At 44.1% G+C, this 15365-nt stretch overlaps 1 protein-coding gene across 2 annotated transcripts in view; it reads left to right on the top strand.

Moving 5' to 3' along the window:
* Nucleotides 1–15365, top strand: part of ROBO1 (roundabout guidance receptor 1) — a 461057-nt gene that overhangs the window by 708 nt on the left and 444984 nt on the right. Inside the window, exon 1 of one of the 2 annotated variants that reach the window (XM_006032830.2) lies at nucleotides 7–100. The exons of the other annotated variant lie outside the window; for it this stretch is intronic. Coding sequence (XP_006032892.1) covers nucleotides 46–100 — 55 coding nt within the window. The 5' untranslated portion in view covers nucleotides 7–45. Of the gene's footprint in view, nucleotides 1–6; nucleotides 101–15365 lie in introns of those variants that run through there. 2 annotated transcript variants of the gene reach the window in all.

Raw genomic sequence — 15365 nt, 5'->3', positions numbered from 1 at the left:
CCCCCCTGGCATGAGCCGGGGCTGCGCGGCCGCCGCCTGGGGACAATGGTCGCGGAGTTTGCCCGCTTCTACCTCCTCGGCTGCGTCTGGCTCTGCGCAGGTAAGCGCCGGCGCCTGCCCTGTCCTGCCCCCGCTCCTCGCCTCGGCTCGTCTTTGCCTGAAGTTTCACGGGCTCCGTCTACGCGCGGGATGGGCGGGGGGCGGCTTTCCGCCCCGAGTCTGTGCGGGCTGCTCTGGGGTTTGGAGCAGGAGTGCTGGGCGGCACGCGGGGACACACGCAGACAGGAACACGCACATGGACAATCGCACACACAGGCGCACATAAAGGGACATGCAGGGGCACACACACAGGACAGTCGCAGCACGCAGACGCACATGGGGGCAAGGGGCTTCTGCAAGCTCAGGATCTCTCATTGCACGGAGGACTCTTCTCCCTCCCAGCCCGTGAACAAGGAGCTGCTCAGAGTTTCCCTGTGGGCTCAAAGGCTTGTCGCTGAAACTGAGTAGGGAGAAGTGTCAGGAAATAACAACCTTTTTCTTCTGTAGGTTCTGCTGGGTTGGATCGGGTGTCTATGTGTGTCTCTGTACTGGGGGGCAGGTGGTGGAGAGAGAAGATTACATGAATGGGTTGGTTTTCCCCAGCAAACTTCCAGCCCCTTGATTTATGAAGGTGGGAGTTCAGGCTTCTTTTCTTTTTTTCTTTTTTTAAAAGAAGACACTCTTTCCCCCTCTGGGCTCTTATGTCTCAGCGGTGCTACCCCCCTGCCTCATTACAGGAGATGCTTACTTGCCACTTAAATGCAGCTGGGCGACTTCTTGCTTTCTAGCCAGTTTAGCTTAACCCCTCCTTTCAGCCACACAGATTTCCTTCACCCCCCTCCTCCTCTTTCTCCTTCTCTTGCTTCAAGAAGTTGTAGGTGTCGCTCTGGAGTACAGCCACAGCTGCTGAGTCTTAGGCAAGTTGCAGGATCCAGCTCCCGCGCTGGGGGGGGATTTGTGACTGAGATCCTGGTAGTGAGAGAGTGATGTTGTAGCCATGGTGGCCCAATAATTATGTGAGAGGTGAAGGTTTCTTAGGGGGATCACTTTTCTTGGATCATCTGTGCCCTTGGGATAAAGTTAGACAAGCCTTGCAACGCAAGATGTTCTTTCTCAGATCTCTAGATATAGGAAGCCAGTCACTGCAGGCTGGGATCATGGCATGTGTGTCAAAATCCTTTAGTCCCGATTAAAGAATGCCCTTACCTCCTGGCAAACCCCTGACATCGAGCCAGCCCAAGGCACTCTGCATCTTCCCAGGAGTGCTCCAGGGAAGCCCCCAGGAGTCCAGGACTAGTGGGGCAACCGGATGTAGCTGGAAAGGAGTTGGGACTGGTGAATGGGTTAAAGTGTAAAGGCCCGCTCTGTTCTTCCCTCTGTGCACCCCTTGGCTAATGTAGCCATCTCAACAGTTTGCATGCCCGCCCAGCCCAGCCCACTCCCAGGCCCCAGCTTTAATTTATAGTCCCAGATTGCTTTGAGATGATTTTTGATTCACCTTCTCTGTTAAAGTTTATTCACGTGTGTAAAGTGAAGTGTCAGTGTGATAAATGGAGGAAGGAGCGATCACGGAAGAGATAGGGGGATTAATGGTCATTAGTCACTGTTTGAGCTGGGTTTGTGTGTGTTGGGGCATCTTATCATGCCTGTAGATTAAAGATAGGGTCATACTAACAGGGTATTGTTGACAGCAGATTTAGTTCCCTTGCAAATCCTCCACCTTTGAGAGTACCCCATCAAACTGTTGTTGGAGAATGTATTTTTTGTGTAAATATGTGTGCATATATATAAAATATATGCATATATGTATATGTGTATGTATACATATAGTTATATATGTATATATGTGTGTGTGTGTGTATAGAGAGAGAGATGTATGTATTGTATTTATATCAAAACTCTCTGGACATAATTACTTTTAACTGTATATATCCCTCTGGGCTTTTATGATGATATCCAGCTAAAATAGTATTTGTTTCTCACTCTGGATTTTTCAGGGTTTTTTATTTTTTAACTTTAAATGTACATTTATTTATTTCCTATTGTTTTCTTTTGTTCTTGTTAGGCTTTCCTATTGTTCTTGTTAGCTGGCAGACTAGACTTGTCTGCTTGCAGTTTTCCTTCACGTTTGACTTCCAGCTGCTTGTATCTTGCATAAAACTATGAACGTGAAAGTACAACATGTAATGCAGCCAATTTAGCAAAACCTTGTCTTGTAGGTCTGATAGGCACTAAACGTGAATAAGTAGCAGGTTTTCTTAATTGATTTTTATAAAATTGTGGAGGATTCGGATGAGTAATTAAAGTTCAGTGATTAAATTAAGTTTCTGAAAGACTTAAATACACCGTACCTGAAGCACTAAATCTTAAGTGCTACTGAATGTAACGTTTGATATGATAACATGATTGTTGATAGATTGTATGCTGAACTTAACTGTAAGTGATCTTATGTACTTTGTTTGGCCTACTTTTATGGATTCTCCTTTCAAAGACAGTAACTGTCACATTGCTGTTGGTCATGTATTGGTTACGATGTCTGTAGTTTGGCTTGTTATGGTTTTCTTTGTATATGTTACATTTGTTATCAGGTATAATGAAGACTTGGAATATTTTTTTGTGCTTCTCAATAGTTTTTTCTGTTTATATCTTCTCTACCAGTCTTCTGTCTCAGGAAAGTTGCCTTGCCTATAAATTGTCAAATTGGGATTGTACCTGAGTTCACCCTTTATTCTAAGTTAAGCGAACAAAGTTTCTGCCTAGTTTTTGCCCCGTGTTTCTCTTCTCATTCCCAGAATACCTTGCTGGTGTTACTAGGAGCAACAGAATGAAATCAACACATGTTGCAACTTTTGAATCAGTTTCTCTAGCTGGTGAAGTGTGGAACCTTCAACAACTGTATCTGTTTTCTGTTTCATTATTTAAAGAGACTTTTTTTCTTTATAAGGACAGATCTGTGTCCTTAAGCTATACATAAAAAAGAAAATGCCAAGGGTAGGGTCTTGTCCTTCATTGCTGAACGTGCAATATTTCATAGATTTCATAGACATTAGGGCTGGAAGGGACCTCGGAAGATCATCGAGTCCAGCCCCCTGCCCAAAGGGCAGGAAGTCAGCTGGGGTCATAGGATCCCAGCAAGATAAGCATCCAGTTTCATCTTGAAGGTGTTCAATGAAGGCGCTTGAACCACCTCCGGTGGCAGGCTGTTCCAGACCTTGGGGGCTCAGACAGTAAAGAAATTCTTCCTTATGTCCAGCCTGAAACGATCTTGAAGTAGTTTGTGACCATTCGACCTCGTCATCCCTTGGGGCGCTCTGGTGAACAAATGTTCCCCCAGATACTGGTGGTCACCCCTGATAAACTTGTAGGTGGCCATCAGATCACCCCTGAGCCTGCGCTTTTCCAGGCTAAAGAGCCCCAGGGCTCTCAGCCTGTCATCGTAGGGTCTGCTTCCCTGACCTCTGATCATGCGCGTGGCTCTTTTCTGGGCTCTCTCAAGCTTCTCCACATCCTTTTTGAATTGTGGAGCCCAAAACTGGACACAGTACTCCAGCTGCGGCCTCACTAAGGCCGAGTACAGGGGGAGAATGACGTCCCGGGATTTGCTTGAGAAGCATCTATGGATGCAAGCCAGCGTTTTGGTCGCTTTACTAGCCGCCGCATCGCACTGCAGGCTCATGTTCATCTTAGAACCTTGCATTTATCGGCGTTGAACACCATCAGATTCTCGTCCGCCCACTTGCTGAGCCTGTCCAGGTCAGCCTGGATCACCCGCCTGTCTTCTGGTGTGGATGCTTTGCCCCAAAGTTTGGTGTCATCGGCGAACTTGGCCAGTCCACTTCTGACTCCAGTGTCCACATCATTAATGAAGATGTTGAACAGTATGGGTCCAAGGACAGAGCCTTGGGGGACCCCACTGGTCACAGGACACCACGATGAGTGACTTCCATCAATTACTACCCTCTGGGTCCGACCCCGGAGCCAATTTTCCAGCCAGTGGATCGTGGAGGACCCAAGGCGACAATTGGCCAGTTTCTCCAAGAGGCGATCATGGGACACCAGATGGAAGGCTTTTTTGAAGTCAAGATATATGACATCAATCTCTTCTCCCTTGTCCAGGTGATAGGTCACCTGGTCGTAGAAGGAAATGAGATTGGTCAAGCAAGACCTACCCACAACAAACCTGTGCTGGCTATCCCTTAAGATGTTGACGTCGACCAGTACATTAAGGATGGCCTCTTTAATAAACTTTTCTAAGATCTTCCCCGGGATAGAAGTCAGGCTGATGGGCCTATAGTTAGCCGGATCCACTTTCTTCCCTTTCCTCCCTATTGTGCCTCCAGTTTAGGAAACTAAAATACTTTACATGGGTGTGATAAAAATGATATCAAATGTTGGTTGCAAAACACATTTAGCCTTGAGGCCAAATTTGAAAATAGAGCTCAGTTTTATTTTGATATGAAAAATGCGTTGTGCTTATATATCTTCCATCTTCCATCTCTGTCTCTTCTTGACTGGGACTGAAACAGGCTTCTGACTTTATTCTTTTATTTTGTTTTTAAATTTTAAATTTCAAAATTTGGAGCTTCTCTTGCATCCACTGAAGTTAATAGTCTAACTCAGTGCCTCTCAACCTTTGGTAAATTATGTACTCCCTGCCGATTGATGCAGCGAAAGTGAAACTGGAAATCCCACCGTGGCACTTCCAGTTTCACCACCGTGAGCCAAGTCCCACTTTTTCCAATGTGGCCCATGGCAAAGCAGCCTGCATGGGACCTCCCTCCCTATCCCCCAGCACACTGACACTGGAGAACGAAAGCCCCAGTGCACCGGACGTGGCGGGAGGGATGGCAGCTGGAACTTTTGGTCCAAGCAGGCAAAGACCAAAATGCACTACTCGTGTACCCCCTTCCTGTGTCTCATGTACCCCCAGGGGTACGCATACTATGGGTTGCGAAGCACTGGGCTAAATCCCACTGCCTTAGAAGCACTGTATGACTCTGCAGGGAGGCTTAGGACCAACAATTGAAGAACTTGTCAAGCATCAACTTGCCAGGGGGATGACAGGGAATTGACCAGCTGGTCGCCAATTTAAACAATAGGTGTGGTTCTCACTAGCAAGGCTCAGCTTTAGTGAAAAGCCTAGCTGCTGGGCAAGGGGGAAGCTGGGAATTTTACTAGGGTATTGACCTGTCTCCTTTTCAGATCCATTCTTTTCTGGGCTGGCCTGTGGCTAGTAATTGCTGAATAAAATTGAATCACTCGCTCAGTTTTAGAATAGGGGTGTTTTACTTTCCTAGTTTTGTGTTTCAACTTTAAAGCCTGCTGGCAAAAGAGAGAGGGTGTGTCCTCTTTATCCACTGGTTTACTATTTCTCGTGGTCTCTGTCCTCCACCCAGATCTCTCCCAAGCCTGTTCAGTATAAAACTAATGTCTAAAAACCGAAACTTCCAATTGTGCAGAGACTGACTTACATGCCACACCTTTTCTTGGTAGAAACAGAAGCTATAAGTGCTCATATTCAGTGATTTAATGATCTCCTGGGCTGGGAGTTTTTCAGTGGCTGCATTTGATCCCTCTTCGGAAGAGAGAATTCCTACCTTATGCTCTGATCCCAGACTTTCTGGTAGAATTCAGTTTGTTAAACAGGCTTTCCTTCTTAATACCTGGTCATTGTAGAGCAGGCTAACTTGTGCTCATCAATTAGGATTGGTACATTTTGAAGTAAAGAGAATTTTTTGCCTCTGAATAGTTTCTGTGGTTCAGAGTTGCCTTTGTAAGCATGGGTTTAGAGTTGCCTTTGTAGGCATGGCTTTTACTGATAGTTCTAGCCAGTGGAGGGCAAAATTGGTTCTTATTTTCTTATAGAAAAGTCTAGTTAGAGCAGATAGAATTGGAAAGACCCCAGAATTTATTAGAGCTAGTTGGTTCATCCATTGGATGAAGTAAATCAACATATTTGTTTGACCCAGTTTTAGTGGCATAATGTTGGAGGTGGCATAGGCAGCTATCCTATTTGAATTAAAAAAAAATAAGCTTTTTCCTACTTTATTAGAAAGGTGGGACAGGCTTCTGTATAGCATTGCAGTGCTCACAAATGGTTTTTCCCACTCCTCATGTCTAGCAATAAGGAGAGAAAAATTATATTAACCCCCTCTTCCCCCCCCCAAAAAAACCCCCAAAACAAAAAACCCAACCAAACAAGAAGAAAACTTTTGAACTGTGATTCAGATGGTCATGAGCTTTTCTATGTAGATTTTTCTTGTGTGAAGTTATTAGATAATATAGGAATCTAACATCTTTTGAAACTTTTGTTTCCATGCAGATATCTTTTCTCTTAATAGAACAGATAGCTTCTATTTGTATTTCATTACAGTGCATAATGCACAAAGTGTATGCAATAATAACTTTTTTGAGGAGCACCTGAAAAAGACAGAGCTCTATCTTCCATACAGTTAAACTGTTGTCTATATTAACATGGTAGCCAAAAGCACAGTGGCTTTTACTCCGCTTCTGTAGCAAGAGGCTGGTCACATATTACTAAATGCATCATTCCTTATTCATGATAGAAGACTGCTTTAAATACCCAGTTGGCCAGCTGGTTGGAAATCACTTATTCATACCCAGTAATGATGCCACCTGTGGAGATTGAAAAATAAAGTGGTTGTCTTTCTCCAGTTTTGATTAGTATGGTTTTTATTATGTTTCTATTAAGAAGGGAAAACTTTTAGTGTTTTGGGTTAGAAAATGGACGTTGGGATCAGTATGACTTCCAAGATACATTTTTTGTTTCTTTGGTTGGTTTTTTTAAAGAACACATTTTAAACATTGGAAACTTTGTTGTATCTTTACTGTGGCGCACACATTTTTGCATCTTGTCAGTCAACACCTAGTAGATCTTTACCTCTTGTTACAAGGATAGAAATCTCTCTCTTTTTTCCAAAGATGAAATGCCACGGTGATTCCCCATGTTGCCTAATATTTTAATCAATGAGCTTTATGCAACTAGGTTTCTTTAACCACAGACCTTTTCCATAGTGTGCAGACTCTTTTCTGGCTTGAGGCCTGGGAGGATTAAGTGCTTTCCATACAACTCAATTAAAAAAAACAAAATACAAGCGAAATTACAGAAAAGGTACTGGGCTCTCAAAACTACTGCCAAACAATCTGCAATCTAATGATCATGATTTCATCTGACACTTTAAATGGAGCATTACAAATAATACCAAAATACAGAAACTAGAGACAACTAAGTAGCATCATGGGTCACTGTCAAGTGTAAATGTGTGGCATCTATGCCAAATGGCAGTTTAGGATAAACCATTTAGGAGGTGATTTGGTTTTGATTCCATAATTAATTCCTTTGACTATCTTCCTTTATTAGTTCAATACTAAAGTTCGGATTGAGAGAAAATTTGTACACAACACCCTACTTTTCAGCCAGTCCTCTTAGGCAGATCTAATCCTTTCAGGCTGAAATTTTTCACACTTGGTGTCAGTTTGAAGGAAAAAAAAAGTTTCTTGGCAGAGTCTGATGAAATTTGAGCCTTTTACTTCTCAGTATATAAGAATGCAGGGAAAGGAAAGAAATAGAACATTAGTAGTTTGATAGTTAATTGACTCAAGTAACCAAAATGACTTGTCTTTCACAACCCTAAACCAGCATAGCATTTGGTCTTATTAGGCAAAGCAGTTGTCTCCTAATTAGTTTAAAACAATATGCTGGAACCAGCTCTCATCCATTTACTTGCTGAGCTGCTGCAGCTTGTTAAGTTAGATTGTAGCATTGATTTCTTATGTCTTTTAATTATTATTTTTTTGGACTAATATGAGTCTGAAAATGGCCATGTGGCTTGCTGTGACAGGTGTTTAGATTAACTTTGCATTTAGAAACATTGCACTCTCCAGTGAAAATCATGGTGTATTTGCATGGTCAGGTGGATCATTATTGATTTGCCCTTTTATTTAATTAAATGGGTAGAAAATGTGTGTTACTTTCTTGATAAGCTTTAATATTAGTGGTTATTTCATGATTAGGATGTGGCCTCTATTAATGGATGAATGTGTGATCATAGGTCTAATTTCCTCTGTAAAATAAGAGATTTGTCATTCCCATCATTCTATACTTTTATACTCTTGGAGTAAAAAAGACTGCTTGAGGGAAAGGTTGGGAGCTTTTACCTTTTTAATCAACATTTAAAAAAAAAAAAGAGGATTTTAGTGGGATACTTGAAGAATGAGTGGTTTAAGCAAATAATGCTCTATTAAGGTAGAGAGAGGTAGTTAGCAGTATTAGTTGGAAGTCAAAAGGCAGGGCTTGCCTTATCTTCTACCTCTGTTTTAAAGGAGATATACAACCATCAAACCTAGTCAAGAGCTTTCTAAATCTGCTGGTATCTGCATTGCATCTGCTGATCTTTGGCTTCTACATACTATTGAAGCTACAGAAGTGTGTGAGAACTTTTAAATTAAAAGAGGAAATGTTTGTATGTAGTTGAAAAATTCTGAACCCAGTGGTTCTCAACCCTTTTAGACTCAAGGCAACCTCCATAACATTGAGCTGATTGTCTCTCCCTCCCTGCCTCTCTCCCAGTGACGCCCTTCAAATGCTTTCCTAGCACTGTAGGGTCCCACAGCATTTTGGTTGGGAATCACTGTCTTTATCTCCCCAAACCAGAGTTTGAGGATTTAGGAATAACTGGGCCAGGTTTTAGGCAGGTTCAAAGAAGTTTGCAAAGTAGTTCTGCTCCCCTTTGTCTCCTGCAGGTTAACCTAGTTGTTTTTCAAGGACAGGAAGATCTACTCAGTGAATCTTTTTGTTTTGAAAGAGTTGAATTCTATGTTGTACAGTGTAATAGGCACTCACTTAAAACATCCTTAAAACTTCTTAGAGCTTTTAAAAGTGATACTTTAAAATCACTTTTTGTTGCCTTCTCTGCAAAGTCTGAAGCTCAGGGCCTTGCAACTGTGTTCCTCTTAGTAATTGGTGACATCACTCTTATCAAAGACCGTGGAAAGAATACTACTCCTTCACTGCTTTAGCTATTGCTGTGCTATCAGCTAATTATTGCTGGAGAACCATAAGACCTGAGGGTATGAATTCAGGTTTTGGCGGGTAAATACATTCAAGTTCACCTTTTCAGAAAGCTTGTTTTCTAATGTAATTTCAATACATGGGATCTTTAGTCTTTTTGTTGTTTTATTTTTTTCATATTTAGTTTTAACTTTCTCTAAGTATGACATCTCTCTTGTATGTTTATACAGTGTGTAGTTTACTTTGTGGAATGCAGTACCACAGGAGGTTGTAGAGGTAGATAGCATGGCCATGTCAAAAAAAAAAAAAAAAGACTAGACAGATCTATAGATGGTAGATCTGTTGTTCATTATTAAAAAGAACAGTTGCAAATGTTTCCTCTAGTATGTCTAAAGCAATGATGGTAGATGTGTGGGAGGGTAGTGAACAGTGGATACATCACTAGAAATAGCTGGTTCACTGATCTCCCACCTAAAGCATTCACTACTGCTATTGTAAGAGGCAGGAAACTGGGCTAGATTGGCCATTGGTTTGAGCCAGTATAGCACCTGATGTTCTTAAAAGCCACAATTAAAGAAGCTGTTTTGATAACCATTCTGAAAATGTCAGCTGTATATTTTAAATACACATAACATTATCATGAAATATATCTCATGTATGACTTGTTTTGTTTTTGTTCCAAAGAAACTCAACATGTTGATTGATACTGTAGATTCTTTTCCCACTTTCAATTCGTGCAAAAAAAAAAAAAATCAAAAAAAAATCACAGTCTCTTGATTTCGGCACCTAGCATGAGAGAGAGTTTCTAAACATATGTTGGGAGACCTTGAGGGGAGTGTATGCTAGACTGGGCTGCCTTCCACTTGGAATACTCTAATACTGGCCTTCTTACTTCCAAGTTTGTGGACAGTGAGAACATCCTGGCTGATCAGCAGTTAGGCCACAGATCTGGAGAGAGACTCTCACAGCAGTCAGAATCCAAGCCATAGGATTTTTGCATTAGTGCCATTTCTAGTACCGTGAAAAAAATAAGCAGCATTATATTTGGAAGACTTAATCTGAATTAGTCCTGTGTGTGGTAAGAAGGCCATACCTGCTTTGTGGTTTTTCAAGGATACCCTTGTATGGATATCATTACATGGGTATCAAATGCATGTGTACTCATGCCAAGGAGCATAGATAAATGTCTGTAATTTCCTTACTAATTTAGACTGTTGATGGTATGTTAAATTTCTGATGTCGTATAGCAGTCTAGGAACGGATGGAGATTCTAGAACACAACAAATTATAGTCTCTTTGGGCAGGAGGAAGAAAAAAAAAAGTTGTTTGACACACCCTTCTTTCTTGATATGACTGAGTGTTTTTTGTATACTTCATGGGCTTTGTTTAGCCAATCGCTCTTACTTTTAATTAGGGGTGCACCAATAAAGATTTTCTTGGCTGATACGGATAGCTGATTATTAACCAGCCATGTTAGCTGATACTGATCTGATAGCTGATTTACAGGAATGCAGCTGAGCACCTTGGAGAGCAGTGTCTTGCCTGTAAATCTGGGAGGGGTGGGCAGATTGAGGCTCCCATTGTGAGGGAGGGAGTGGGGCAAGCACTGGCCAGCCAGGGCGGTGAATGGGACCCAGGGCCGGAAGCAGGATGGAGATGTGGACAGCTGGTCCAGGGAGTACGGGGAAGATGGGGACAGGGATGGTTCCCTGCTGCTGCATGCACCCCTGGGATTTGTGCCCCCCCGGATTTGTGCTTATTGTGAGAGTGGGCTGCCTGCTTTGGGTTTGGGGCCAGGGGCTGTACCAGCCTCTTCCTGGCAGTAGGGCTGGGCTCAGGACAGGTGGGGCGGGCAGTGGCGGTGCTGGGAGGGTGGCTGTGGGGCTATAGGGAACTTTGGGGTGGCTATAGCCCCCCACAACACCACCTCTGCTTGGGACTCTCTGCCCTGGTGGAGCTGAGCCTGCCTCAAGTGCAGCCCTGGCCCAACCCCCATTCTTGGAAGAGGCTGGCACAGCCCCTGTGTCTGATCCCGCAGCGGGCAGCCTGCCCTCACCCCATGCACAAATCCAGGGAGGCACATGCTTTTCATCCCTCCCCTGAGGGTGCATGCAGCAACGGAGAGCTGCTCCCCCCTGTGTCCCTGGACAAGCTGTCCGCGGCTCCTTCCTGCACCCCACCCCAGGATCCCATTCATTGCCCTGGCTGGGCAGCCGCTGCCCTACTCCCTCACTGTGGAGGCCTCAATCTGTGCCCCGCTTCCAGTTTTACTGGCAAGACTCTGCTCTCCAAGGTGCCTGGCTGCATTTCTGACTGCACGCATGCTGCATCTGTGTGCATGTACGTGGCATTTATTGGTGACATAATCGGCTTTTTTTGACCAATCATGTTAATTTTTGTGTTATCACTGCTGATCCAATATGTGACAGATATGTTGGTGCACCTCTAGTTTTAATCTTAGTTTGGTTTAGGTTCTGCCACCTGCCTTTTAGTTTGATGAGGTAGCAGGTATTGGCATGTACTTTATTTACCGAGTGAGAGGGGAGAGAGAGAGGGGTACATCCAGTATAGATTTGTGCTGTTTAAACTCCTAATATTTCATTCATCTTTCTAATAGCCTCCTGTACTTGCATGTGTTGAAAAAAGGAATGGAATAAACTCCCAGTGGAAGCCCTCTTGAGAGCCATTGAGGTGAACACGTAACTGTTACTGCCACAGCTTCCACAGAACAGTAGTGCCTGGAACCTACTATACAGTCAAATTAAAGCTGGATAGAAACCAGCTATAGTGTTGTTACACATTTTAAAGCACTATTTTTGTAGCTGGTTGGTTTTTTCTTTATAGCTGAATAGTAATTTTTGTCGTGTGATAATTACTTTGTACATGTGTGTCTGGTCTAAATTTATTCCACAATTAACTAGTTAAATTGTGTGATAATTATTTTGCACTTGTGGCCTGTCTTACTTTGCATGTATAGCTTATCTAAATTTATTGCATGATTAACCAGTTAATTGAGTGATATATATAATGTGTAGCAGGGGCCTTAGTGGAAAGAATGGAACTACTTGGATGACCTAGTTCATTGCGGGCCAACCTTTTTGGCAAGTCTGCCACAAATTAGCCCCATACACCCTCCCTGAGTGCCTCTCTGATCCCCTTCTGCTTGATCTGCTACTCTGTGCCCTGTCCGCTGCTGTGCTTTTTGCTACATGCCATATCTGCTGCAGTGCCATCTGTCCCCTTCCTGATCTGCTGCGTGTCACCCGGAGGCTGCCTGTGCCGCTTGTGGTGTGGTGCACACGCTGCAGGTTGGTCACCCTGGTCTAGTTTATCCATACCAAGAATGGCAGTTGAATCAGCCAAATTTTGTTTGTCAATATCAAAGACTGAGGAACCCAAAGTTGCTCTGTTCCATATTAAATATTTTTAATGAATGCGTCCTTACTGAAAGTAAATAAACCACTACAAGTGCATTGTAAACCAGAATAAATGTCTAATATTACTGAAATGAAATCCACGATTTATTAGGCACAGTGAATAAATATTAACCTTTTATTCATTGTCATTTGAAGAGATGTATAAACATATAGTCATACATCTTTTCAAATGATGGTGAATAAAAGGTTAATAAAAGGACATACAACCATAATTGCTTTTCTGCCAAAGCATGCTTGTACAACGTTTGCTGACTAGGATGTTCCAGTATTCTGCATTGTATGTAATATAGTGACCATGACACAAGGTGAACATTCAGCAGCAGAGAGCTTAAGATTTGTATAACTTTTAAACTTTGATTTTGTGGATTTCAAATTGCCTGCTTTATAAACTCTGTTCTGAAATGGTTTTGTTTTCTCAAATTGGCTTCATAGGGGAGGGGGAGTATTGTTTTGTTGGTAGCTGGTTTCATGCCAATACAATATGGATAACTTTCCCTTTAGGAAGAATTGTGTGGTTAAAACAGTTTTGTAAGAACACCCAGTTTAATTTTTGTTGTCTAACTCCCTTAGCAATCTAAATTGGGATTTCCTTGATATTCTTAAACTATTTCATGTGTGAGCTTGCTAGTGTTGCACTAAATTTGCTTAGTTAGCATTTTAGTGCATACTAAAATCTGTGTATCCACAGATTTGGTATTTATCTTGCATTCTGGGTTGCTTGTATTTTTTTAATCCAATTACTTAGCTGCCTTTACATTCAAGGTCATATATTTAAACTAGTTAAGCATTTTATGCTGATACATGTATGAGTCTTCATTCCGGTGTTAGCTACTACACTGACATAAAAGGATTAATTAAATATAAAATTAGTTTATGTATTCTAATATAATAAGTCTTACCACTTCCATCTGTCTGTCTGTAACGGTTTGGGCCAACTCTGCATGTGTGGCCCAGAGCCTTAGGCAGACAGATTGACAGGTGGAGACAGAGGTGGGGGCCAGGCTCTGCTCCCCACTTGCCTTTGCGGGTGGGCGTGACTTGCGACCATGGTGGGGGGGGGTGGCGTGGTATGCACCTGCAGAGTGCTGCGAGGGGAGCGGGCAGCGGGGCATGGGCAGTGCATGCTGGGAGCACCGAAACACAGGAGGGGCATGGGCGTGGCTGCAGGGTGCCATATGGGGAGCGGGCATGAGGGGTGTGCCATGCCCTATGGCCACATGCTGCAGCTCATGGCCACTGCCCCTGTCTCCCTGCCCACTCCCCTTGGGACTGCCTGGGGCCGTGCACCCACCCCCTGTGCCATGCCCCGTGTGAGGGAGGGCATGGCCACAGGGTGCCACACTAAGAGCAAACATGGCGGGTGTATCCTGCCCTGTGTGCTACAGGTAGCGGGCTCTGCCCCTTCCCTGCACGGCACCCTGTGGATGTGTATCCTGTCCTCTCCCGCCCCTCCCCATGCACCTCACAGCATGCAGGTGCTCCCGGCATGGGGGAAGGATGGATGGGGTGTGCGGCCATAAGGTGTCGCGAGGAGAGTTGACGGGGTTGTGGGCAGTGCCCGCCAGTTGCAGCACACGGCGGGCAGGTGGGCACGCTCCTCTGCCCGCTCCCTGCATGGCACCCTGCAGCCATGCCCTCCCCTCCCCCCACGGGGAGCATCTGCCAGGGCACATGGCCACAGGGTGTGCACCCCTTGTGGGGGGAGGGCGTGGCACATGGTTGCAGGGTGCCGCAAGGGCAGCAGGCAGGGGGGCATGGGCACCAACTGTGCCTGCAGGACGGGGTGTGGCAACCTACAGCCAGGTGCCATGCAGGGAGCGTGCAGGGAAAACCCACTGGCTGGGTGGGGGGGGAGTGGGGTATGCGTGTGGGATGTGTGGCATGGGTGGGTGGCTGGGTGGTTGTCTGAGGTGTGTGGGGGGGGCACATGGGGCAGACACAGAGTGGAGGGGGGTGGTTGCATGCAGCTGGATGCGGAGTGGCTTCAGTGTGGGGCAGCGGGTATTGGTGCTCCGTCCCTGTCCCCGCCACCCGCCCATCATTCTTACTAGTTATAAGATGTCCTAAAAAGACTTAACCAAAATGAAAGATTGTGTGTTTTTGTAAGCAAATAAATATTCAGGCCAGGATTTTAAAAAAGAGTTAAGTGATTCCTGGTGTTGATCTGTGCAGCTAAGGCTGCAGTTATAAGTTACCTTTTTTTTCCCCTTTCAATTTTGACCTGGTATCTTGGGTCTAAAATTGTAGCTTAGTCTGAAACTAAATATTTTCAAAAGGTCTTTACTCAGCTAAAGTCGGTGGGTGCTCACTACATCTAATAATCAGGTTGCAATGAACTTTTGTTTGAAGTTTTTAATGTTAAGAGAAACTATGTAAACTAACGTGCATGTTGAGTTCCACCAGAAATTCAACAATCACCATCCCTCCATCTGACTTTCTTTAGAATGCACCAACATCTCCTTTTAGACACAATGATCAGTATCCAGAAGGGTAAAATACAGACCACAGTATACAAGAAACCCACAGACCAACATACATATCTGCACAGAACCAGCAATCGCCCTAAACACACCAAAAAAGCTGTGATATACAGCCAAGCCCTCAAATACCACCGCATTTGTACTGAAAAGAACACCCGGGATCGCCACCTCGCCAATCTTAAAAAGGCTTTCACCCAGCAAGGACGCTCCTTCAGAGAGGTAGATCGCACGTTTGAAAGAGCCACCTGGATACCACGTGAAGAACTGCTGCAGTACAGAAGAAAACCCCCCACAAATCGCTCACCGCTGGTTATGACGTATCACCCATCCCTTGAACCTGTACGGAAAATCCTCAAAAAAATTGCAACCCATACTAGA

The sequence above is a fragment of the Alligator sinensis genome, unplaced genomic scaffold (genome assembly GCF_000455745.1).
Source record: "Alligator sinensis unplaced genomic scaffold, ASM45574v1 scaffold923_2, whole genome shotgun sequence".
NCBI classification, from domain to species: Eukaryota; Metazoa; Chordata; order Crocodylia; family Alligatoridae; genus Alligator; species Alligator sinensis.
This window is presented reverse-complemented; position numbering and strand designations above follow the sequence as displayed.